This window comes from Alternaria atra, assembly GCF_907166805.1.
Source record: "Alternaria atra isolate CS162 genome assembly, contig: 29, whole genome shotgun sequence".
Lineage (NCBI taxonomy): Eukaryota > Fungi > Ascomycota > Dothideomycetes > Pleosporales > Pleosporaceae > Alternaria > Alternaria atra.
This window is the reverse complement of record NW_025091327.1, coordinates 412,326-436,652: the sequence shown is the minus strand read 5'-3', so window position 1 is coordinate 436,652 and position 24,327 is coordinate 412,326. Positions and strand designations below refer to the sequence as shown.

Sequence of the window (24,327 nt, the reverse complement as noted above, 5' to 3'; positions counted from 1 at the left end):
ATTGTAATTCTCTGACTGTATTTTTGCTACGGCTGTGACGTCGGTATTGATATGCACGGGCCAAGTCGCGGGATAGAACGATTCTTTACACATGCGCGCTTGCTCTTGGGCGATTGAGTCACTTTCCAGGTCCATGCAGCGCACTTCACCCCACTTTGTCTGCCCCGCGCTCTTCCAAGACGCCCTTCGATATACTTTCGCATACCGCAAAGTCAGCCCAACACCTTTCCGTCTTCACCTTCTCGCACCCCGCCGCCGCTTCTGCACGCAAAATTCGCTTTTGGGCTTCGACGATATGGGCAAGGAAGACAAGAGCAAGTCGTTCAACTTGAAGGTGCCAAAGGGCACACGCGACTGTACGTTTTGTTTCCATTGTGCGCAGATGATTTTACTGACCATCCAAGGGACCGGCGAAGATGCCGCACTTCGCGACCACCTGTTCCAGACCGTGACGGAAGTCTTCAAGCGCCACGGAGCCACGACACTCGACACGCCCGTCTTCGAACTCAAGGAGATTCTCAGCGGCAAATATGGCGAAGACTCCAAGTTGATATACGATCTACAGGATCAAGGCGGCGAGCTCTGCTCACTGCGCTACGATCTTACAGTTCCGCTTGCACGATGGCTCGCCATGAACCCTAGCGTGCAAAACTTCAAGAGATACCAAATCGCCAAGGTGTACCGTCGCGACCAACCGGCTATGACCAAGGGACGTATGCGCGAGTTCTACCAGTGCGATTTCGACATTGCAGGCTCCTACGACGCCATGATTCCTGATGCCGAAGTCCTCAAGATCGCAACCGATGTATTCGAAGCGCTCAAATGGGATTCATACACAATCAAGATAAATCACAGGAAGATCTTGGACGGCATGTTCAAGGCAGCTGGTGTCAAGGAGGAACTGATACGGCCAATCAGCTCTGCGGTGGACAAGTTAGACAAGGTAACAAGAAGAGCTTTAGTCCCCTGTCAATCACTAACGTGCTGCAGCTACCGTGGTCAGAGGTGAAACAAGAGATGGAGACCAAGGGACTGCCAGCGGATATTGCGGACAAGATTGGCGAGTGGGTGCAGCGCAAAGGCGGCGACGATATCATCGAGTATCTCAAGACGAACGAGACTCTCTCTAAATCGGAGGATGTCAGCCAGGGTGTTCGGGAGATGGAACAGCTCTTCGCATACCTCGACGCTTTTGGTGCCCGCAAGAGGATCTCCTTCGATCTCTCGCTCGCTCGAGGCCTAGATTACTACACGGGTTTGATCTACGAGGTTGTTACAGAAGGCTCCGCGCCGCGCGTGAATGGCAAGCAGCAAGAGATTGGTGTAGGAAGTGTTGCTGCAGGTGGTCGTTACGATGGGCTGGTGGGCATGTTCAGTGGCAAGCCCATTCCCTGCGTCGGCATCTCTTTCGGTATTGATCGAATCATCAGCATCATGAAAGCCCGCGGCCAGTCGACACAGCGTGCCAAGGACGTTGATGCGTTCGTCATGGCCTTTGGTGGTAAAGGCTTTACCGGCCTGTTGACAGAGCGCATGCAAGTCGCTCAGGAGCTGTGGGCTGCAGGCATCAAGGCCGAATTCTCTTACAAACTGAAGCCCAAACTCCCACAGCAATTCAAGCAAGCCGAGGTAGCAGGTGTTCCGCTCGCCGTCATTCTTGGTGAAGATGAGCTCAAGGATGGCAAGGTCAAGATCAAGGTTCTCGGAATCAAAGACGAGAACGACCCCGAGAAGGACGGTGTACTGGTCGAGAGGAGTAACATGATCGCCGAGATTCAGAAGAGGCTGCCCAGCGCAGCTTGATTGTCGTTGATCGGACTGGAGATCCGGACTGACAGTACACTTATAGATACCCATACATAGACTACTTTCTACCAGCTCGCTTACTCGGGTGTTCACAGTGGCATCCGCGAAGGACCAGGCATGGAGAAAGCCTGCGAAGATAAAAGCATGTATACTTTTGACCCATGGTCTCTGGCATGGCGTATATCTCTCTAGCCGGGCGGGGAACAGATTTCCCTAGCATTACCTACGTGGGGCATGTATATACAATGACACCAAAATTATGAAGCACATGTGTGTGAAAGGAGTAAAAGAGAATTGTTTGATCTATGCAGTGGCACCAATGGTGGTCTTATGTACAGACGCATAACGAAAAGAGAATTCCGCGCCCTACTGTCAGGAGTCTTCAATTGGGAATTGAGTAGTGGATAGCAATTTGCATGTTTAGTAGCCGTCCTTGCCCCACTTGTTGTATGTGTCGTGGAGCTCCTATAGTCTTGATCAGTACAGTCGACTTTTAAATTCACAATTGGCTCCAGCTTACCTTGGGGAGAGTGACGTTGGGGATGACGACGACGTTAAGAGCAGAAGGCGCATCCTTCTTGATGCTGGTGTCACCTCCAGGGTGGTACTGGTAGGGGCCTACTCCACCATCCTGCTTCCAGGGCTCACTGTCTGAGGCCTTGGCGACAGTTCGTTCCGACGAAGCACTGGTGGGAGAGCGGGCTTGCAATTGTTAGTATGCAACGATTGGCGCCCGGGGCAGAATCCATATGGCTGGGAGCTTACAAAAGTGCCATCCTGCAAGACCGAAAACGCCGCTCATGATGGCGAAGAGCACCTGTAGGCGGATCAGCTATCCGCCTCATTTATCCCAGTGGGTGTGTGTGCATCGTACGTAGAGCTCGGGATCGCGCTTTGCTCCCGTCTTGAGGGCATCCTTGCCGGCTTGTCTCTCGCCCTCAGCAGCGGCGCTGGCCCATCGTCGAAAGGCGGGCGTAGGACGGACGACGCGCGGGGCAGCACGGAAGGCCGAACGGGCAATGATGGAGGACATGGTGGGGGTGGAATTGGCGTGGGTGTTCTGCGAGAGATGGGTTGCGTGCTTCGCGGGAGCAGTGGTTCGATGTTGAATCTCGCGGACGCCAAGCTTCGCGGCTGCGTCACAGCGACGGCCATGCCGGAAACAGACAGGCGGACCTTGCAGTGCGCCGGGCAACGTCGAAGGGTCGAGCATCAACTTTATGCGCCCCTTTCAACGCAATCACACGTCTTGTTCATCTTTTCCATTAGCCGTCGGCGCCGCAGCCCTTCCATTCACTCACTTCCAGTCGCTCCTTCCCCTGCCGCTCGCCATCTTGCTCCATCCGCGCTCTCTGCATCCGTCGCGACGACGCGCTGAACCGGCCGTGCCTCCCCTCCAGCCCCAAATTGCAACGATTTGATGTCATGCTGCGTGTAGAGATAGTCATAGCGCCGGCAACAACAACAACAACGACACCATGGCCATGACGCCAACCGAACAGAAGCGCAGCTCGACTGGCAGCCGCGTGCTGGGCATGACGGGCCCAGCAGGAGAGCCCGGCCTGCCGCCATCGCGGCCCTCGTCCATTGCGACTGCAACCTCGGGCAGCCAGAACAGATGGTCCCAGGCCAGCCCGGCGCGACGAGGCGGCATGAGCGTCGCCGGCAGTCTAGGACACCAGAGTCGCCCAACGACATCTGCCAGCCGAACCCATGTTCCGCTGGCAGCCCACGGCTTCTTTCGCCCCATGAGCTCACAGCGTCTCCAACAGCAGCGCAACCAGCGCCCCACGTCCCTCCTCAAAGACGGCTCGCTTTATGAAGACGCTACATACGAAACAAATAGAAGTTCGTACCGCCAGAGTGTAGGCTCGACACAAACAATCCGGAATGCCCCGACGCTGGGCCTCCACCACGAGCTGGACCTGCAGCCTCCGCCTTCGCGTGGCACCGACATCACCGACAGAGACATGCCCGACCGCACCACAGCCAACACCACACCCACAGGCGCAGAGACTGTGCGTAGTCGTGGCGAAAGTATCACTCCCTTGCAGCGACCCAGGCCCCAGCATCTAGACCTTTCCAATGCCCATGCCCACGATTCCGGCAAGCTCCCAACGCCCAGCAAGTCTCCTCGTTCGTTTGGCTCTAGCTTCATGCTGTCTAGTCGCGACGGGCGCTCGGCTCAGGTACGAGCCCATCAAGGACATGAGAAGCTCACTTCCGCCGCATCCTCTCCCCGCTTAGCGCGCAAGGAAGCTACCAATGAGGCAGTCAAGCGCGAGCTGGGCAAGAACTATCAATACTTCTCGGGCAACACCGCCTTCTGCTGGGGCGGCAGACTACAAAATACGCGAGATCGGCCGGTTAATGTAGCTACGGCTATCCTAATCATCTTACCTGCTGGTCTCTTTTTCGGCTTCTCGTTTGTGCAACCCTCCTAGCGGTTATCATTACCTATGCTAACTATCATCGTAGGGCCCCTTGGCTATGGATCCACGTTTCTCCTTCGATACCCATTCTCTTTGCGTACTTGCTTCTAGTTTCCATCTCCTCGTTTTTTCATGCGTCAGCTTCAGATCCGGGCGTATGTCATGCACTCTCTTCATTTTGAGCATCACTGACTCTTACAGATACTTCCCCGGAATCTACATCCATTTCCTCCACCTAATCCTAATGACGATCCGCTCAGTCTCGGACCTCCCACCACTGAGTGGACCATGGTTGTTTCCGCGACCGGCTCTAATGCTGCCATGGAGGTGCCGACCAAGTACTGTAAGAGTTGCAATATCTGGCGACCCCCACGTGCTCATCATTGCCGTGTGTGTGACAACTGCATTGAAACGCAAGATCATCATTGCGTTTGGCTCAACAACTGTGTCGGACGCCGCAACTATCGTTACTTTTTCGTCTTCGTCTGCGCCACCACCTTATTAGGTCTTTTTCTCCTAGGCGCTAGTCTGGCACATATCTTGGTCTGGCGGGCACAAACTGGAGCGTCCTTTGGCCAGGCCATCGATCGATGGCGCGTCCCTTTTGCCATGTGTATATATGGACTTCTTGGGTGGTCATATCCCTTTAGTCTTGGCGTGTACCATCTGTTCTTGGTCGGTAGGGGCGAAACGACACGTGAATATCTGAACTCGCACAAGTTCCTCAAGAAGGATCGACACAGGCCTTTTACACAGGGTTCGGTCTTGAAAAACTGGATTGCTGTATTGCAACGACCGCGTCCGCCGACGTATCTGCACTTTAAGAGAAAGTACGAGGAAGGCGATCAAAGGTTTGGCCCACGCAAAGATAAACGGACTGTGCCTTTGGCTCCAGAGCAGCAGGGCGGCGGAGTGGAGATGCAAGATGTTCGCGGATCGGAGGCCTTTCAGGGCCCAGCCGGCAGGTCAGCAGGGCGTGACGCTGCAGATGCGACTGCGACATGAGACGATGGCTCTGGTCAGCTTAATCATAGATTAGCCCATCTTAAGTAATAGCGTCTTTTGAATACATGAGTGCAAAGCAAGGCACCATGTGACCATTTGCATGAATTAACGGTGGTTTTTATCTAAACATATATGTTTATCACAGAATTGTTCCAATAAGCTTGTATCCAGAGGCTTGCTTGTACGTGTTGATGATGAGACGGAATGCGAGGGGTGTTGATGCTGGTGCTGGTGCTGGTAACACTGGATAGACAGGGACGGCCTAATTGGCTGACTGACTAGCTACATGTGTTTACCTCCCAATCCTCCATCCGTCCATTCATCTCCTAATTCCGGCTCGCCGCACCTCCCAATGCATGCTCACCTGTTCTTCTGACCCGGATCAACTGTTGTGCACGTTTCTACGCCCGCTCTTTGTCTACTGCGCGTAGACTTTGGCAGTGTTGCTTCGCGAGCGCCGTTGACCCGCCCAAACCGTCGGCCTCCTTCGCGCGTCAGTGCCTCGCCCCTCAAGACCACGACCGCGACGCGTGCTGCAACCTTCCTTCTTCGCTGCCATGGCCGAGCGCGATCTCTCACCGACATCGACTTCCTCTACCCTCTCCAACATCACGGTGCGGACGGACAAGCAAGGCGATGCTCGCGCCATGTCCAGCGCGTCGCCTTCCATCTCGACGCCTCCTACTAGCCTCGGCGACGAAGCCAGCGTTGTATCCGAGATGACCAAGGTCGAACAAGCCGTCGAAGTGTACGAGGAGGCCCCTGGCCTGCAGATGATTGGCGACCCAGCAGCGTCGGCGCAAACCACCACGCCCGATGCCGCCAACAGCGACGTCCGTCGGCCTGCGAGGGCCTCGCGCAAATCCGTCACCACGTACAATGTGCAGATTCTTGCAGGAACTGCCATTCATACGCCGACCAAGTACCTCGAGAAGCATCACAAGAACGTCGTGCACGGCTCGCTCGAGAGCATCGCGAAGAAGGAGAATGCCACACCTATGCGGAAGAAGATGCTGAAGCGGAAGTCGGAGATGACGGACGCCAGCGATCAGATCGAAGAGCAGCTGGCTACCGAAGCCGCTCAGGCAGCACGACGTCGCACTTCCTCGCGCGTAACGGACCTTCGCAAGGAGGCCTTCCGCAACATAACAGCAGACGGAAAGGCTTCCACTCAAGGCACTCTACGGCGTACTGCTTCAGCGCCATCTTTGAAGCCCAGCCAATCGGCTTCCTCCGCGGCTTCTCTGAAGCGCTCTCGCGCTGCAATGGAAGATGGTAGCCAAGCGCAGGAAGAGAAGATCTTCTCCAAGCCCAAGTCGAAAGTCTGGCTCAAGCAAGGACTATATGTTGGCCAGGATCGCGAATTTGATGCTCGTCTCTCAGAGAGCCAGAACCGCGCGAAGAAGAGGGCCAAGAAACCAATGGACGCCGCCAGCATTTTGCCCCTCCCCATCTTTGCTTGCGAACGTCTTTTGAACGAGGACCCTAGACACGTGTTTCGCGATTTCAAATTGCCATTCGACACTTACAGCCCTCTACCCAGGAAGGTCAAAGTCGACGGCTGGGTCAAGCTCAACAAAAGTAAGAATACTGCGCTTCCAATCTGGTGAGCAACACTAATACTTTGTAGACAGATTCATCGGCGACGCGTCTGCACTATGGAAACGTGATAAGCAAGACTCCTCTCAGTGTTATTGCGATGCTGAAGACGGCTGTGGAGATGCCTGTCACAACCGGATCATGGCGTACGAATGTGACAATACCAACTGTCCCCTTCCTGCGGAATTATGCCAAAATCGCCCATTCGCAGAGCTCAGGAAACGTGCCAAAGGCAATCGCTACGATTACGGCGTCGAGGTTCTCGATACAAAAGACCGAGGCTTTGGTGTGCGTGCTATGAGAACCTTTGAGCCGCATCAAATTATCGTAGAATATGCTGGAGAGATTATTACGCAGTCTGAATGCGAGCGGCGCATGAAGCAGGTCTACAAGAAAGACAAGGTGAGTTGTCAAGGTCTTGGCTTGCCTACTTCCGCTAACTCGTTGCAGTGCTATTATCTCATGAGTTTTGACAACAAAATGATTATAGATGCGACCCGTGGAACGATTGCTCGTTTCGTCAACCACTCATGTGAACCCAACTGCGAGATGATCAAGTGGACTGTGGGGGGAGAACCCCGAATGGCACTGTTCGCTGGTCCACGAGGCATCATGACTGGCGATGAGCTGACCTACGATTATAATTTCGAGTAAGTCATTTTTCATCACATACGCATTGGACTAAACTGACTTCCTCAGCCCGTTCTCACAAAAGAATATCCAGGAATGTCGTTGTGGTACTGAGTCATGTCGCGGCGTCCTCGGTCCCAAACCGAAGAAGCCTGTTGAGGAGAAGTCTATAGCTTCCGTTCTCCTCGCCGGCACCAAACGCAAACTTCAGGATTTGCTAGGTTCCCGGAGGTCCGGTTCCGAAAGCACCCAAAGCTCCCCCAAAAAGCGCAAGGGGCTTCTTGGAAATTCAATTAGCGCAAAGGCAAAGAATGCTTTCGCTCAATCAGAGTCTGCTCGGGCGCGAGCTGAAAGAGAAGCAAGTGAACTGTCGCGCCAGAATGCGTCCCGCGAAACCCGCGCTCTTAAACGATCGAATTCTGGAAGCCTTGATAAACGCACAAGGTCAACTAATTCGCGGACGGCACAACCATCCGCCGTCAAGTATACCCGACGCACAACCGTCAGCTTTCAAAGGAAGGTTTCCAGACCTGGTGCATTGAAGAAGGTTAACAAGCCTTCTCGACTGCAATCGACGCTCAGCAATAGAAAGGCGCTTCGTTCTCAACGACCAAGCACGCCGAGTCGTGAAACGAGCACGGAGGCACCGGACTCAGAGGTAGATGCTTCACCAAACATAACCCCTGCATCCCTGCGCAGCGCAACCAGGAAATCACCCCTTGATAGTCCCATCCTACGAAAGCCTCTTGAGAAAGAGAATATGGCTTCAGCAAAATACCGTGTTTCACGCAAATCTTCGATCCGAAGTGTACTAGGGAGGTGAAAGATTTATTATCTTCTTCCAGTATGTCGCAGACCTGTAAATCAACCTACATTATGCGATGGGTTCTTGTCGAAGGGCATTGATTGAAGCACTCTTGCTAGGCTATTTTCCGAACTTTTGAGGATATGAGTAGAGACATGTACAAATAGTAGTAGTAGTTTGTGTTTTCCTCCATTATCAACTATGGAAAATAGAGAGATGGTTCTTTGCCGGTAGTAGCTGTTGTGGTGCGTCATGATAATACCATTCTTGTATTCCGCTTGCCTGAGATTTCATTTTACAAAGTTATAGCTGTTGGTAACGTCGAAAGCAAGGGGTGTTGGCATTCTTAAGTGCTGCAGTGGCTGTTTGTAGATGTTCCGACAAAACGATACGATGTCGCGTTCAAACAAACACTAAAGTAAGCTGCATCAACACCTGGAGGTACGCTTTGATCACAAGCATTGGGAGGCAGAAGATGTGTGTGTGTCTGCGTGTGTGTGTGAAGGGGTCAAATATTTATATTATCAAACTCTCCGGACAGATACCTGCCATCGATACAAAAGACCGATATCAGAAACCTTCCGTCAGGAATTCAAGCCGACCCGCGCGTATTAGGTACATGATTTAAAGTTTGTAAAAAAGAAAAGAAAGAAAAGCCACGCTGTACGTAGACGGAACACAGCTTCAATCCCATAACCGCATGTGTGGGGTTGTTCATCGGATGTGTCGGCAGATCGTTCGCGTATGTCGAATTGTTATCGGCGTTGCAAGCAAGGCTGTGAGGCGTATCATGTCCAAGTACTTCATTGATTGGGTTTTTGAGTACTAGAAAAGAATCCTCTGTTGTGTCGGAAAAGAGGGTTGACGAAGTGAAGTGCGGGTGAGCCAGAAACGCGCCAATTTGTAGTTGTTGCGTTGATACAACTACAGTGAGGTCCTCCGGGAGACTGTTTAGCGGCGCTGGACGGTGCAGTAGCCAGCAATGATGTCCTTTTTCTGAACGGTACAGTAACCAGCGATGATGTCTTTGCCACGGCTGACGGTGCAGTTCATGCCAGTGATGGGCTTGGAGAACATCATGATGACGGTTTGGTTGGCTGGTTGGGCTAGTGATTAAAGATTGTCTAGAGAGAGTGAGTTTGTTAAACGACTGAATGTTCTGATGGGTTGAAGACGGATTCGAGGGAACATGTGCCTCCCTTTATACATCCTTTGCAGCGAAGCACATGGGACGAAACAACGAAGTTACTCTTGCCGCTGTTGTTCCCCAAAGATTCAGAGCATGCTCACGACAAGTGAGAAGCGATTTGTTTCTTGCCTTTACTATTGTTCTCAGATATGACCCGCTGTCCTTACTATTGTTCTTAGATATGGCCAGTTGTGCCAAGCGTTTTCTCTTGTCATTGTTCGAACGCCTCCCGCTTTACTAGAATTAGCGCAAGAAAGAAAGTTCAGCGGCAGAGGAATGCCTCAAAGACCTTTGTAGCGATTGTTAAGTAAGGGGTGATCTGGATGGTCGGCAACGCCTCATTGAACAGCCCTGGACACGCTCAACAACTTCAAAAATCAGTCAGTTGCTGTAGATATCAACGCTGTCAGTATGGCGGATTGACTATTCTATTAGAAACCTGGCGTTCTGTGCAAATACCCAGATGGTAAAATCGTTGCATGTTGCATATCATACCAGTTGGAAGCGAAGGAATAATATTCCGAGTGAAAATTTCACTATCAGAAGGATCGTTTAAAGCTGTGAACTGGCTCAAGCATGCTGCTAACAAGTTTTCTAGTTAAGGGAACAATAGGTATAAAACCTTCCAGTAAAGGCTTCTCTATGGGATGTTAATAATGAAGATTGTTAGGAAATTATTCTCAAGGTAGACGACTCCTCCCCTAAGAGTGTCATTGTTATAGTTAATACTAACTCTGCAGGAGCAGTGCAAGTCAGAGATGGTCTTGGCTTAGTAAAGGCTAAACTATAAGCTCCTAATGGATGAATGAATAAACCGCCGCGAGCCTCGGTAACACCATCATTGCAACATCACACCCCTGCATGTCGCGACCCCAATCGTTCCGTTGTACCCTGGCCCGTTTCTGTTCCAGAGATCTAAAAAGCCTCGAAACGGTATAGATGCTGCCTAGTTGAGATACGGCTGTACGCTTCCGCAACTTGTCTGATTTACGTGTTTCTACAAGCCAAATGCAGACACAACACCGGGTCAACGTTGATGCTACATGGACAAGACCGAATACTCGGCGATTTAGAAAATGTCTTGTGGTGAGGCTAAGGACAGACGAGAAAAGTTGCGGCGGTGTAGTCTATGGGGTTTGCACTTTATGGGGCAAGACCGTCCGTCTTGAGATTGCTACAAGGTAGCTACCAGCTTTGTGGTGAAGATCTGCTGGCCGAGTGTAAACTTGCGTAGTGTCTCCGTTGAAAATAGCCATCTTTGTTTAATTTTGTTCCCACTATATAACTCCAATCCCTAGCATCTAAACAATCTCTCAAGCACAACCAGCAATACAATCATCACCAACGCTAATAGTCCACTTCCTACAAACCCACCACCCATCATGCATCTCCTCAGCCTCTCCCTCACTGCTCTCTTAGCAATCCTAGTCTCTGCATCTCCCGCCCTGGACAAACGCGCAATATCTTGTGTCAGGGTCGGCGCCACGGCAACAGCATCATGGACCAACGCAGCCGGCCAGTCCTGTCGCTGGACCGGCGTTGTAGGCAGCAACTTTGGCGCAAACAGCGAAAACAATGGAGAGTACGTATTCCACCCTCCCGTATATCCCTCCATGCAGTACCTAACATAATCCAAAGGTACAGCTGTAATGGCCGCTGCGGAGCAGGCTGCTCAGGCACCGCAATCGGCAACGCATATACACAGGATTGCTTCTCGCATGATATGTGTTCGTGGTTTAACAATGCTGAAGGTGGTGCAAGGTAAGTTGTCCTGGGAGAAGAGGTGTTAGGGGAATTTCTTGCTGATACGGTGTCCAGCGATCCGAACTGTGGTGCCGCGTTTAATGCGGCGATTGATGATACGATTGGTGGTTTGGCGGCGGGCTGTAGACAGACGAATCCGTCGAATGCTGTCGTGAGACCAAGTACGAGGCCAACGTGCTCGTAGGGGAGCAATGGATTTCAAGGTTGTTGATTGCAGGTTACGACTCACTTACTGTATTTTGTCTGTTCGCAGAACTGACAGACAGTTCAGACGGCGAGAAGGATAGCATCTCTGTCTCTGGCACCGATGAGTCATCCCCAACAGCCAGAACTGGTCATCTAAGGCCAGGTCGTTGTGTCTTTCAAAAATGCGTTGGAAACAGTAAACAGTAGGCTTAGAGGGGCTGACAGCTATCCCGTGCAGCCGCTTACGACGTGCACCCCCAAGGTGTGGTAAGGAAGGGGCTGGTTCATTGCTCCCAGGTGTAGACATTCGCCATAACCGTTAGCTGTCTCCTTCTTCTTACGCCTGTGTACGTTAACCAAAGCGGCTTTTCTACTGTGTTTTCCCCTGCGTTTGTAGTGATAAATCTCATCTCTCCGTAAACTGCTTCCAATACTGGCGCTATCTGCATCGTACCATCTCGTACGGGTTCCAGAACGCTACCTCGCCAGGTCTTCCACAACATCGAGAGTCGGGAACGAGGTAGGGAATCTGACACACTACCAGCAGACTCCAATTTTCGACCACTACACTAAACCAAGTAGTTGGCATGCGTCTCCACCTGGTAAATTCAACAATCCATTCATCCTCTGCTAGTTCCCTAGCTAATGCGCACTTTCTGGTGCCCTGTAGGGTCGAGGCCTTTCATAGGCCATTACATATAATTGGCGTCTTCTAAGAAGATACGAGTGGAAACCCGATCGTCAGAATGCGTGAATGAACAAAAATCCTTCAGCGATTCATTCCATTAGGATAATGACCCGTACCGAGACTGTGCCGCTCGCTCGGAGCTGAGAAGAATCAAGGGAAGCATGGGTTCTTCCTAAGGGCACCCTACCACCTCTCTCATTCATTTCCCCATCTTCTTTAGGTCTGAGCCCCTTCAAAACTCAACCATCTTTCCCGGGTCGAAGCCATTCGATTGCGCGAAGTAGTAACCACGCTGATTCGTAACGAGTCTGGTCTGATGAGTTTCATGTTCAAAATCACAGTTGAAATGAGTGTGTCCGAACGCCCATATCACCACACGTTCCGAGGAGAAACAAACCTCCTAGGACAGATCAGTCATGAAGCCAGATGAGATAGTACTGCTCTTGTGTTTGGGATCGATAGCACGCGCATCATCGGTCGGAGAGTAGTGTGACATGATAATGATCTTGCGGTCCGATCCTTGCATGAGTTTTTTAACTTCAGCGTTGAGCCAACGAAGCTCGGATTTGTGCTTCTGCACATGCTCCTCCACGGTCCAATTCTCAATGTGGTAGAAATCATTGAGTCCAAAATTGACAAAGTCTTTTTGAGCAGCTGTGATATTGGAAAAGAGCGTGCAGCTGAGAATAGACACCGTTGACGAGAGATCGTACCGCGTTTGGTCAAGGAGGACGAACTTCGCACTTGCTTGTTGTTCAGTTTCAGCCTGGAGTGTAAGAAGATGTTGCTTGCTAGCTGCATAAGACGAGTGGTATGGCTCATGGTTACCGAGCACATAGAAGATGGTTTTGAATTTAGCCAGGGGTTTTCGGAGAAATTCGATCAAACCGGCGTCCTTGGTGTAGCCAATGTCCCCGAGCAGCGCAAGGTACTCTGCCGTTGGAGTAACTTCAAAGACATCTTACGCCGCTGGAGCCTCCAGATGAAGATCAGAAAGAATTTGTATCTTTACCATGCGTGTGGTGGAAAAACGTTACTTGAGCTCAAGTTTGTGGCCTATGCACATAAGGAGGAATGAGCTATGATGCATAGGCCATCCTATCGTTGAGCTCTTGATGAGTAGAGAAAAATGTCTCGATTGAGCCGACGAACGGGTGTAGTATGGAGTTGATGGACGGTAGTAGAGCAATGCCCTGTGCGTAGTATAGACCCAGGTTATCTGCGCGCCACGTGCGACATTCCATGGCGGTAAACGGGACGATGACTAAGGATAGCACAACATGCTAACTGCTGCAAGTTAGGAAAACGTCACACCTCTACAACGAACTCGCAGCCAACCAACGGTAATGAGCACGATGCGCCTACTTCCTCGCTGCGGCTACCGTCTACCTCTTCGCCGCGCATTCCAGACGGCCGCTACCCCTAACAGCCGTGCCGCCGATTTTGCTTTCGCTTTCGAGTAAGGCGGCTACGCCATCGACCTCTCAATACAGCAGCTGACGGCTGTCAGTATCGATGGAGTACTCCTAAGGAGTTCGGACGCATTACCGCGAGCTCGAAAGGCCCTCTCCTATCTTCAGTCAGAGCGCATCCCCTTCATACTTTTGACGAATGGCGGCGGCAAACATGAATCCGAGCGCGTGGCCGAGTTGAGCAGCAAACTGGACGTGCCTATCGATACATCCATGTTTGTTCAAAGTCATACCCCTTTCGCCGACATGAATGATCTGAAGGACAAGACAGTCATGGTTGTGGGTGGGGTGGAGGATAAATGCAGGAGAGTTGCCGAGGCATACGGGTATGATACCATGCGACTACATTGTGCTGCAACATTCTAACAAAGTCGCGTAGCTTCAAAAAAGTTGTCATCCCTGGCGACATTCTAGTCGCTCATCCGGAAGTATGGCCTTTCTCACAGCAACTTCTATCATACTATAAAACCTTCACTCGACCGCTGCCGGTCCCTATCGACGCTACGGCACCGTCTACGTCGCTCCGTATCGATGCTGTCTTTGTGTATAACGATCCTCGGGACTGGGGTTTGGATGCGCAGATCATCAAGGACGTCTTGTTGTCAGAGCGTGGCATCGTTGGAACTCTGTCTCGGAAGAACGGCAATCCTGCCTTGGAGAACCGCGGTTATCAGCAAGACGGGCAACCACCGCTCTATTTCTCAAACCCAGACTTGCTATGGGCGGCAAAATACCACCTACCACGTCTAGGCCAGGGAGGATTCCGCGAAGCCTTTGAAGGTATCTGGGCTGCGATAACCGGTGGCGAAGCACAAGGTGTCAAGCTGCAGAAAGTCATAATGGGCAAACCACACCGGCCTACGTACGAGTTCGCAGAGAAGCGTCTGATAGCGCATCGGCATAATATAATGCAACGCTATGGCAGTCCTCTGGGGCATCTCAAGCGTGTATATATGGTCGGCGATAATCCTGCCAGTGATATTGCCGGTGGTAATAACTACCGGAGTCCGTATGGCACGGATTGGGCTAGTGTATTAGTGGAGACAGGTGTTTATGAGAAGGGCACAAAACCGACACCTCAACCGCGCAAGATCGTGAGCGATGTCTGGGATGCCGTCTCGTGGGCTGTCGCACAGGAAAAATGGGCATCTTCAGCTGATACTCCTTGATATCGTACATCTACTCTCAAACTGCGCCAATCTATTTACAAAAATGGTGCTAAGAATTCTCAATATGAAACATATTCTCGGTAGTCCGCTACGCACCACGTCCACCGCTCATAGACATAGCCTTCAAACAAAATCTCACTCGATCTACTGTTGTTCCAACCACTGCACGAACCTATTGCGAAGCAAGAATGTCAGCATTCAGCATACACACACACACGTCAGGGAAATTAGCTTACATCAAATCGCCGGGCCCAAGATTATCAGCCCTAGCTACCGCTTTGCCGTCTTCGATGAATCCGGTTTTTAGATTACGCGCGTAGATGTTGACGTTCTTGCTCAGTTGATTCGCAACCGCGATCAACGATCCATTTTGATTCATACCGAAGTGGCGAGGGTACACTCCGCCTGATTTTGCGAGCTGGACAAACGATAGCTTCCCGTCGGCTGAAGGTTTAAATGTTACAAGCGAATCACTTGGAAGCTGAGTGCTGTTGTTTGGGTCCGAGTTCTCTACAGTGAACACTGTACCGTTGCGGTTTGCAGCGATTAGGAATTTATTATCGGGTGAAAGCGTCATTTCTGAAGCGAAGGTAGCTGGTGGGACGGTCTGATTGCCGTATGTGCTGACCTCGTCGACTTCGGTGAAAGTTAAGCCACCCTGCTCGAGATAACAAACTTCGTAGCTTGTGATCTTGTTGGCTTTCTCGTGGACTACGAAAAGATACGTCGTCGTAGAATTGGTGCCTGTCCAGAAAACTGCATGTCGCGGCCCGTAGCCTTGCTTGGATTTGAGTGGCGCATGCTCGGTGAGCAAGTGGGTGACAGGATCGATGCAATACACATGGACTGTGTCTGCACCGAGACTGGGAAATATCATGTACTGCCCTGTAGGATCGACAACCGCTTGATGAATCTGCTCCGGCGCAGACTCATTCGCCGGAGCAGGGAAGGTAATATTTTGCAAAGATGAAATGGTGTTCTTTCCGTCGATAGTGAATAGTGAGATGGCTGGCTCGGGACCGTACTATTGAAGTTATCGCAGAGTAAGTATGTGATCAGATCGGAATTGGAGGAGGGATATTGTACATACATGAGCAAGGGCTAGAGCCGACTTGTTGTTGTAGGACGCCATAGATACTGCTCCTCCCAGCACACTGTTACTGGACACCTTGCTGAGGCTGCCGTCATGACCAAGGCTCAACATGGTGAGACTAGCATTGGTAGCTGACTCATCTAGACAAACTATCCTATCCAAGCCAAGGGACACATCCAACCATGTAGGCAAGGCTCCACACTCTTTATTCTCTTGAGCAACTTTCATCGTACTCGCATGGCTAGCGTTTTTGTTTGTGCTAGACGGTACTTCAAGTGTCTGAATAGCTCCAGGGTGAGTCGCATTTCCGTATGAAGCCACCAGGAGCCGGTCCGCAGCTACTTGTCCTACAACCGCCAAGGCGATAAGTAAAGTGTTCATTGTTATAATAAAGAAGACTTGGAAGTATCAAGGTATCTACAAGTCCAAGCAATGTCGTCTCGTAATGTAGGGACCAGAATTTGTGTGGTAGTAATGAAAAGGAAGGTTGTCGTATGATAAGGTTTTTATTGCAGAAGAAATATACGTGAAGAGTCGGTGACTGGCCAATGCAGACAATGTAAGGGGGTGTGAAATGATTCTTCGTGAATAAACATGGTCATCCATAGCGTATGTTCTCACTTACTGTGTATATGGTGATGCCCATTACATGTTTCATATTGATCGCTATAAGGCATGTCAATAAGCTTAGGTTTGTAAACGCGGTTACTCCTGGATGCCAAGCAAGATCTGAAGTAGCGGGTGTTTCCACAGGAGAGAGCGTAACGGTCCTTTGCTAACGATTGGCAAGTGCGGGGGTGAAACATCATTTGTGGTTCGGCCCCATTCGGAGATAGCAAGGTTCATGATTGCGCTAGTGCGTCATGTTCCATCTCTGCGCCATGATGGCGCGTGTATACTGGCAAACTTTCCTCACGAGTTACGCACGCACACATACAACTGCACTAGATATGCCTGCCTCCACAACCAGTTATGCAAACTATCTTCCCGACGAACTGCTTCTTGAAATCCTGGCCCACTTTGAAACGTTGGGCGAAATTGAGAGGCAAACGACGCTGGCCCGCTTCTCAGCAGTCAATAGGTAATCGCCGCACCGGAGATTTGATCACATAAGCTTACCAAAGTAGACAATGGTACGATGTATGTGAATATCTATCTATCTGTCACTGGGCGGACTGTGACTAATTTCGCTCTCCGACGACTAGGTAGCAGTTCAACCGTTGTATGAATCACCGTATCTGTCCGGAAGCGCATACGAACTTTTTTTACGCACGATATGTCCTTCTGTGCTGGCTCGCATCAAGGTAAATCGTCTCAAAGATAGTCGGCGGTGTCTGCTAACTTGTCGCAAGCCGACGGCGTTGGCAAGTTTAGTAAAATCCCTTGACTTATCACACATCGTACACCAAGGCGCCAAGTCTACAACAGCTAGGTTACTGGGCCGAACAAGAGCATCTCTTGAAGTCTTTGTAGCGCCCCAAGCTAGCTTTGCAATCAACTGCTGGGCTAGTCTAAGCAAATGCTCTCGGCTACGCGTTCTTGACCTGAGCCTGTCAGTAAGCCCCAAGTACACGATACATTCGACCTTGTAGACTGATGTGCAATATCAATATCAGGGTTTCGGAATGTATCAGCTTCCAAAGCTTGAACCAAACGATACGGCAACTGGGGGATTTGCGTGAGCTTTACTTGCCTCGCTGTTCGTCAAGATACGAACCACCAGCCACGCCCGGTGGTCCCAGCATTCGCTGGCCACCCAAACTTGAACATCTTGCGTTATCTGGATCTGTCTCGGGTCAGTTCCTCTGGGATATGCTACGACAGCCGGATAACTTCCCACCGACTTTCTCCTCGCTAAGTATTCACCATAGTCCTGGGCTAGATCAGTATGTCAGAATCACGTCCGAAAGAAGTCACTGAACGACTGGTATTGAAGAGCGCGATGCTGATTTTTAATTCGCAGGCAAGGCATCAGACCACTGCTTAGTAGCTTAGCTGCGTCGCTTACTGTCGTCGAACTCCGCGATCTGCCAGCCGTCAAGCAAGGTCGATTGAATGGGGTACTGGATTGGCTACCGAACTTGGTGTCTCTGACCATTGCGCTCGATTACATTGACAGTCGGTTCGGAAATATGCCGCCAGACTTCTCCCCGGCACGATGGCAAGAAGCCAGGCCATTGTACAGCCTCACCCTTGTCGCCTGTGGACGAACGGGCGATCCATCACGCAGTTTTACTATTACCGATCTGTTCACCATGATAGACGAACGATTCTTAGGCCGTTTGCGCTACTTGAGCATAGGACATAGCACCGAGTGGCAGAATGAGGAGGATGTGTTGGGTGCACTAGATTCTAGTATAGATGAGCTGGATAAGGAGAATTGGTTGGAGCGTAGATGGCACTATCGAGATGTGGACTTTACGGATACGAGAAACATGGAATACGAGCAATGGAGAACAGACACAGCGATGGGTAGAAAGATGAGACCGCGATTCCGGCTCCTGAAGAATCGATAACTGAACCCAGCTCGAAATTCTAAGCCCTTGGGCAGGCCTACATAAGCTATCAATAGCGATCAAGTAAGGAAACAAGCTGTCTATGTCGTGTATATCGCATGTCATGAAACGCCCCTATCCAGCGGCTGGTGAATCGGTATAGAGGAGGAGTTGGGTCCACCTAGGCGCTACCGTTAACCTTCTTTCCTTGTACGATACCACGAATACCGCCCTTGCCACCAACTTCACGGATGACGGCGTTTATGCTCAGGTCGGCGGCAATGTTAATCTGCACTTCAACCTTTCCTCCCTTCTTCACACCCCGGATTGCAGCTTCGCTCAGCACTTGGCCAACTTTCCAAGTCTTTTCTCTTAGCTCTTCCTCCTCCTCTTCGCTATCGTCTTCGCTATCGTCGTCTTCCGAGTCGTCTTCCTTCTTCTCAGACTTGGGCTTTGGTTCTGGCTTTGTGACTTTGATGTGTCGTGAGCCCTCGGCAAGTTTGATAAGCACATCACCACCCTCTCTTGGTGTCGTGATGGTTGCAGTGCGTCGAACGGGCAGTTGTGTCTCGGCGTCAACGATGGCGTGGAAAACGCCAGAAGATTCATCGCCCGAGATGCACAGCACACCGACGGCAGTGGAAAGATGGGGCGTGACGGTGACCATAGGGTGAGTGCTTTGTTCAATGTCCTCAAGCTCGAACTCCTGGATAAGGCTGGCTTGAATAGCAGCACCACGGACTGCCAGCTCCGAAGGGTTGATGGCTGATGGGGATGTGGAAGGTGCGAGGACAGTCGTGGAGTCCGGGAAGGCTGATCGTACTGCGGAAGCGACCTTGGGCGTATGTGAGTTACCGCCAGCCAATACGATCTCGGAAATGTCAAGGGGATCCAGGTTGGCCTTCTCCACAGCATGCGTCACAAGACGAGTGAAAGCGGCGAACAACTTGCTTCCCAGGAGATCATAACGGGTACGGTTGATGGTTGCGGTGAAGTCAGTGCCACCCACTAAGCTCTCAACGGAGAAGTTGGCGGTGGTACCGATGGATAGCGCCTTCTTGACGGCTTCGCACTCGAGCTTCAGCTTGGCCATCGATCGGTCGTTTTCCCTGGGGTCACCGACCGACTTGTGCTTCTTGAGGAATTCCTTAGCGAAGTGGTCCATGAGCACTTGGTCGAGCTTGAAGCCGCTAACATCGTAGTCGTGTAAGGTGGCCAGGATAGTGTAGATACCACCACGGGACGCGACCACGGCGATATCCGAACGAGTACCACCCAAGTCGGCGACAACGATGATCTTGTCGGCCAACTTTGCATCAGGGCGGGCGTCGTACGCCAAGACGGCAGCTGTGGGCTCGCTGATGAACTGTAGGACCTCGATACCAGCATTTGTCGACGCCTTCTTGAGAGCCTCTTTCTGGGCGTCGCTGAAGTTTGTGGGTACGGTGATGACGGCGGCATTGACGTCCTTTCCGAGGTAGTCGGAGGCAGAGGTTCGTAGTCTCTTCAAATGGCGTGTGGTGACATCGATAACGGAAACGGTGTTTTCCTGCTCTTCGCTAGTATCGCGGATGCTGAAAGCCACGCTGTCTTCATGCTCTATGGGGTGAGCCGATTGGTGGCATGGCGAGGGGTCTATCGATTTGTAGCTTCAGAGCGTCAGTCATGTCGGACATGGAGGGTTGGATTGCCTACTCTTGGCCGAGGAAATCGCGGAAGTAGGCGACGGTGTTCTTCGCATTGCGGACGAACTGGCTCTTAGCTTGACCGCCGGAAAGTTCCTCGCCTTCGACATAGGACAGAGCGGAGGGGATCTGGCGGTCTAGATACAAATTAGCAATGGAGGGGGTCCAGGGCGTGGAGCAGACGACATACCTCCATCTTCGTTGGCAATAACCTCTGCTTTACCTTCCTGTTATGTGTCAGAGACATCCAGTGAAAATAGCGACAGGCATAGGGGACTTACACCACTGGTATAAGCAATGGAGCTGTAAGAATTGCCAAAGGATATTCCTATCGCGACTCGCTGCGCGGGGTCCGCTTGCGCACTCATCTTGCGCGGGGAGACGTTGTTTGGTTATGTGAGGAGGTGCCGGTTCAGAATGAGGTCGTCCAATGTTGACGAGGAAGTGGTAGAGGCAGAATAACTGAGGATATCCGGCTGTGGTTGCGTTTGTAGCGCGTGTGTTTCTTCGCGGCTAAGAAATTCAGAGTCGTGCATTTTTCTCGGAAGCGCACGGGCTTCTTCGGAATGAGCTCACTCTAGGATTGCACATGTTACCATGTGCTCTACCAACACCCCCAAAGACAAGACTCCACAAACACTACCATGGCAGCGTCAGCCACAATTGTTCTGCCGGGTGACAACATCGCGAAGAGCGCCTTGCCTACAGGCACAGGCAAGAAGAAGACGCTCACTCTGGGACCGGGTTTGCGACACACGCCGCCAGACACGGTCACAGCCACAGTTGCGGGCGCGCTGGTGACAGACAACAAGAAGAATGCTGCTTCGGTGGAATACAACACTGGAAGGGTCAGATGATTCTTGCTCCCCTTTGACTGCTCTTGGCCAGCTAACATTTCTCACAGTATCTTCCTTTCGCGGGCGACCTCGTCATCGCGACTGTCAATGGCTCAGCTGCAGAGAACTTCAACTGCCTCCTTACCCCGAACACACCGCCTGCGACCCTCCCCCACTTGGCCTTCGAGGGTGCGACTAAGAAGACACGGCCCCAGCTTCCTCCAAACTCTCTGGTATACTGTCGCGTCGCAAGCGCCGGCAAGGATCTGCCATCAGAACTCACCTGCGTCGATCCCTCCACTGGCAAGAGTGAAGGACTCGGTCTTCTCAAGGGGGGCATGCTATTCAACGTGAGCCTAGGCATGGCACGAAGAATGCTGGCAGCACGGGGAGGCATAACTTTGTTGGAGACGATAGGTGCCAAAGTCGGCTTCGAGGTTACAGTCGGTCGAAACGGACTTGTACACGTCGACGGTGGGAACACAAAGACGACACTGGCAATTGGCCAGGCTATACAAGAGGTGGATGTTGCGGCCCTTGGAGACGAAGCCCAGAGCAAGCTAGCTGCCGCGACTCTGAAACAATGCTGATGGAGAAACCATGGCTGTTATACCAAATTCCGCAATCGCAGGACGGGAGCGTGTCCCCGTTGTTACGTCTGTCGGAATATATCATGACTGAACATAGGCGGGCCATCAACCGTTGGGGACAATGATCTGCAAGGGGAAACGATGGACTTTGGCGCCCAATTCGGTACGCATAGAGGACGGGTACCTCTGTCGTTGTAACCATGGACGCACCGAGGTCGCAAATAATCAGCTTACGTTGACTGGCTACGTCCGATCGCACTCGATGGAAGTGTTGGGTTCTAACGAACCAAGTTGAATGGACGTGAAAGCGCTTCGCCGAAGGTATGTCTCAAGTATTCCGGTCATGCCGCTATAGGCGACGCGTTCTGTCGAAAGCAAGTATGCACCTGAGAAGAGCTACTCACATGAGTAGTCGCATTCACGGGCTGAAGGGCGAGTATGTAGAGTATTTTCATTGTCTCTAGTCTACGCTTGACTTTGTGGGTCGTTAACTCCATGAGACGCGACATTGCCAATACATCAGTCCTCAACGTCTTCTCCATTCCACAACCGTTGGATTGTAATGTGATGTGTGAAAATCGTGATCAGCCTTTACCGCATTTTGCAAACACGTGCAGTATCAAGTTCATGTCCATCATGGTAATACATGTCTCCCAGAAATTATCAAGCAGAAGTTTCATCATTCCCTACAGGCAGGACAATCTTAAGGCACAACACGCTGTGGGTCTCGGGGGAAGAGACTGCACATCCGAATGTTGGGCAGTCCAAGCCAGAATTGTACAATCCTCTCCAGACCGAAACCTCCTCCAGCGTGCGGTGGGCAACCATACTTGAAGCAGTCTACGTAGTCCTTGGTTCCAGCTCCGGTGGGATCAATAGGAGGATCATGCTTACGCATCTGCTCGGCGAGGAGCTCCGAGGAGTGGATACGCTGTGCACCAGAGAGAATTTCCTGACCTCTCATGAACATGTCATAGGAGTTCGAGAGAGCAGGATCGGCGGGTGATGGCATAGTGTAGGCGGGACGGATAGCGAGAGGGAATTGATCCAAGACGTAGAAGTCAGTGTTGTACTTTTCCAGGACGAGACGGCCAAGGTGCTTTTCTTGTGGAGTTCTGAAAATATTAGTTGAGCCTTGGTAATCTTCTTCACTGCACTTACGTCAGATCGTCGTAGTCTCCCAGCTCTTCTCCGGCTTCGCGAAGCATCTTGATGCCTTCTTGGAAAGGAATTCTGGGCACCTTGCCAGACTCAGGAAGCTTAAATTCATCGACGTGGTACACTCCTCTTACGAGTTCAGTCTCCTTTCGGTATCGCGAGTTGAGCTCGTTGAAGATGAAGAGCATGAGGTCTTCCAACACGCCCATGACTTCATGGTAGTTCTCCTGGAATTCCATCTCAAGATCCAACCCAGTAAATTCAGTCAGATGACGAGCCGTGTTAGAGTTCTCGGCGCGGAAAACAGGGCCAATCTCCATGACCTTCTGGAAGCGGGAGGCGATCAGCATCTGCTTGTAGAACTGTGGTGACTGAGCAAGATAGGCGGGACGACCAAAGTACTTCAACTCGAAGACATTAGCTCCTCCTTCGGAGGCAGCGCCACTGGGTACGAAGTCAGTATCTACAATGGGTCATCATAAAGATGACATACAGTATCTTTGGGGTGTGCACCAAGACAAAACCCTTCTTAGAAAGGAACTCCTGGAACAAGGCGCATACACCACTCTTGATCACGAAGATGGACTGGTTGATCTTGGCCCGAAGATCAATCGTCCTGTTGTTCAGCCTTGTGTTCAGACTGACGAGTGGTCGCTCACCACCTTCCTCTTCTTTCTGCTCTTCTTCGGCGACAGCCTCGGTCGGCATTGGCCGTTCAGCGTCGGACACCTGAAGCGGTAGTGGAATCTCCGCACTGGCCTCGACGAACAACTTCTGGACATGAATCTCGAAGTCGGTGATAGTAGCGCTCTTAATGGGCTCTTTTACGCGCTTGACTATGCCCGTGACGACGAGTGTGCTTTCGGTGCTGACGTTGCCGCAGAACTTGACCATCTGCTTGCTCAGCTTCTCGCTGGCCGCAACGACAGCCTGCACAGTATCGAGGTTTTGTCGCAGGTTCAGGAAAGCGAGTTTCGCAGATTGGACCCTTGCGTTCTCTACCCAGCATCTGAATGTGATTTCCTTGTCCTCATTGCTGGCGACATCGGCAAGCTCAGTGCGCGGAGTTCCCGTAGGCTTGTGTTCTTTGGATCCAATGAGGGGAAGTTCGCCGTATGCGCCTGCAGATACGTCGGCTCCGTCGTCGGCCTCTTTCTTAGAACGCTCAGCGAGTTCGCGGGCTTTGGCTGCAGCTTTCTTCTCCGCCTGGGCTATCGTGAATATTTTGAACTTGAAAGGAAGGGGACTCCACTGACCTTCTCTTTCTCTTTCTGCGCCTTCTTCAGCGCGTTCTTGGAGGGCGGCTCAGCGCCAGTAGGTGCGGCGTCACTCATCGTGGTAGTGTTGTGGATTTCAAGTCGCGTTGTGCAGTGGTCAGTCGTGGTGCTGCGGACTCACATTTCCATAGTGGGGCAGTCACAGCCCCGCTATCCCCCGCGGCGTCATAGCCAATTATGGTATCACCTAACAGGCACTGGCAACCTGCCTAGCTAAGATCCTTGTGGACGTGTATTTCGAACTCGTATGCAATTACTAATTACTGTAGCTGGGTATAATAGAGATTGTCCGTCGTGCTCGAACCCAATGCATCCCAGACGCCTTGCAGCAAAATAAGCCACTGTGCTCCACCGTTCTAAAAAAAGTCATGTCCTCCAGATGGGCGTGCAAGTCGGTAACCAGAGCAACCGCATTCCTTTCTTCTCGGTCGCTCGTCTTTGGGTGTAG

General features: G+C 51.5%; 11 protein-coding genes across 11 annotated transcripts; 6 read left to right on the top strand and 5 right to left on the bottom strand.

The window, feature by feature from the left end:
• Positions 1–133: 133 nt before the first annotated feature.
• Positions 134–1,803, top strand: ALTATR162_LOCUS8435 (uncharacterized protein; the record flags this gene model as incomplete). Its single annotated transcript, XM_043316065.1, has 3 exons — positions 134–356; positions 405–943; positions 991–1,803. 3 exons carry the CDS (start codon positions 134–136, stop codon positions 1,801–1,803), a joined length of 1,575 nt encoding a protein of 524 aa, XP_043172000.1.
• Positions 1,804–2,226: 423 nt separating this feature from the next.
• On the bottom strand, positions 2,227–2,839 carry ALTATR162_LOCUS8434 (uncharacterized protein; the record flags this gene model as incomplete). Its single annotated transcript, XM_043316064.1, has 4 exons — positions 2,227–2,271; positions 2,327–2,508; positions 2,572–2,623; positions 2,681–2,839. The coding sequence occupies 4 exons, from the start codon at positions 2,837–2,839 to the stop codon at positions 2,227–2,229; spliced, it is 438 nt and encodes a 145-aa protein (XP_043171999.1).
• A 445-nt stretch (positions 2,840–3,284) lies between these two features.
• On the top strand, positions 3,285–5,243 carry ALTATR162_LOCUS8433 (uncharacterized protein; the record flags this gene model as incomplete). The annotated part of the gene is made up of 4 exons (XM_043316063.1): positions 3,285–4,231; positions 4,285–4,393; positions 4,440–4,581; positions 4,759–5,243. 4 exons carry the CDS (start codon positions 3,285–3,287, stop codon positions 5,241–5,243), a joined length of 1,683 nt encoding a protein of 560 aa, XP_043171998.1.
• Positions 5,244–5,800: 557 nt separating this feature from the next.
• On the top strand, positions 5,801–8,295 carry ALTATR162_LOCUS8432 (uncharacterized protein; the record flags this gene model as incomplete). Its single annotated transcript, XM_043316062.1, has 4 exons — positions 5,801–6,824; positions 6,874–7,244; positions 7,293–7,492; positions 7,542–8,295. 4 exons carry the CDS (start codon positions 5,801–5,803, stop codon positions 8,293–8,295), a joined length of 2,349 nt encoding a protein of 782 aa, XP_043171997.1.
• Positions 8,296–10,848: 2,553 nt separating this feature from the next.
• Positions 10,849–11,517, top strand: ALTATR162_LOCUS8431 (uncharacterized protein; the record flags this gene model as incomplete). Its single annotated transcript, XM_043316061.1, has 5 exons — positions 10,849–11,048; positions 11,105–11,227; positions 11,285–11,368; positions 11,415–11,447; positions 11,502–11,517. 5 exons carry the CDS (start codon positions 10,849–10,851, stop codon positions 11,515–11,517), a joined length of 456 nt encoding a protein of 151 aa, XP_043171996.1.
• Positions 11,518–12,504: 987 nt separating this feature from the next.
• ALTATR162_LOCUS8430 (uncharacterized protein) lies at positions 12,505–13,348 on the bottom strand (the record flags this gene model as incomplete). Its single annotated transcript, XM_043316060.1, has 2 exons — positions 12,505–13,037; positions 13,315–13,348. The coding sequence occupies 2 exons, from the start codon at positions 13,346–13,348 to the stop codon at positions 12,505–12,507; spliced, it is 567 nt and encodes a 188-aa protein (XP_043171995.1).
• A 111-nt stretch (positions 13,349–13,459) lies between these two features.
• ALTATR162_LOCUS8429 (uncharacterized protein) lies at positions 13,460–14,745 on the top strand (the record flags this gene model as incomplete). The annotated part of the gene is made up of 3 exons (XM_043316059.1): positions 13,460–13,563; positions 13,615–13,902; positions 13,956–14,745. The coding sequence occupies 3 exons, from the start codon at positions 13,460–13,462 to the stop codon at positions 14,743–14,745; spliced, it is 1,182 nt and encodes a 393-aa protein (XP_043171994.1).
• Positions 14,746–14,889: 144 nt separating this feature from the next.
• Positions 14,890–15,949, bottom strand: ALTATR162_LOCUS8428 (uncharacterized protein; the record flags this gene model as incomplete). The annotated part of the gene is made up of 3 exons (XM_043316058.1): positions 14,890–14,917; positions 14,982–15,769; positions 15,836–15,949. 3 exons carry the CDS (start codon positions 15,947–15,949, stop codon positions 14,890–14,892), a joined length of 930 nt encoding a protein of 309 aa, XP_043171993.1.
• A 2,565-nt stretch (positions 15,950–18,514) lies between these two features.
• On the bottom strand, positions 18,515–20,386 carry ALTATR162_LOCUS8427 (uncharacterized protein; the record flags this gene model as incomplete). The annotated part of the gene is made up of 4 exons (XM_043316057.1): positions 18,515–19,982; positions 20,029–20,155; positions 20,209–20,245; positions 20,300–20,386. The coding sequence occupies 4 exons, from the start codon at positions 20,384–20,386 to the stop codon at positions 18,515–18,517; spliced, it is 1,719 nt and encodes a 572-aa protein (XP_043171992.1).
• A 276-nt stretch (positions 20,387–20,662) lies between these two features.
• Positions 20,663–21,444, top strand: ALTATR162_LOCUS8426 (uncharacterized protein; the record flags this gene model as incomplete). Its single annotated transcript, XM_043316056.1, has 2 exons — positions 20,663–20,866; positions 20,923–21,444. The coding sequence occupies 2 exons, from the start codon at positions 20,663–20,665 to the stop codon at positions 21,442–21,444; spliced, it is 726 nt and encodes a 241-aa protein (XP_043171991.1).
• A 703-nt stretch (positions 21,445–22,147) lies between these two features.
• ALTATR162_LOCUS8425 (uncharacterized protein) lies at positions 22,148–23,936 on the bottom strand (the record flags this gene model as incomplete). The annotated part of the gene is made up of 4 exons (XM_043316055.1): positions 22,148–22,559; positions 22,606–23,046; positions 23,096–23,808; positions 23,859–23,936. 4 exons carry the CDS (start codon positions 23,934–23,936, stop codon positions 22,148–22,150), a joined length of 1,644 nt encoding a protein of 547 aa, XP_043171990.1.
• Between the last annotated feature and the right edge of the window lie 391 nt (positions 23,937–24,327).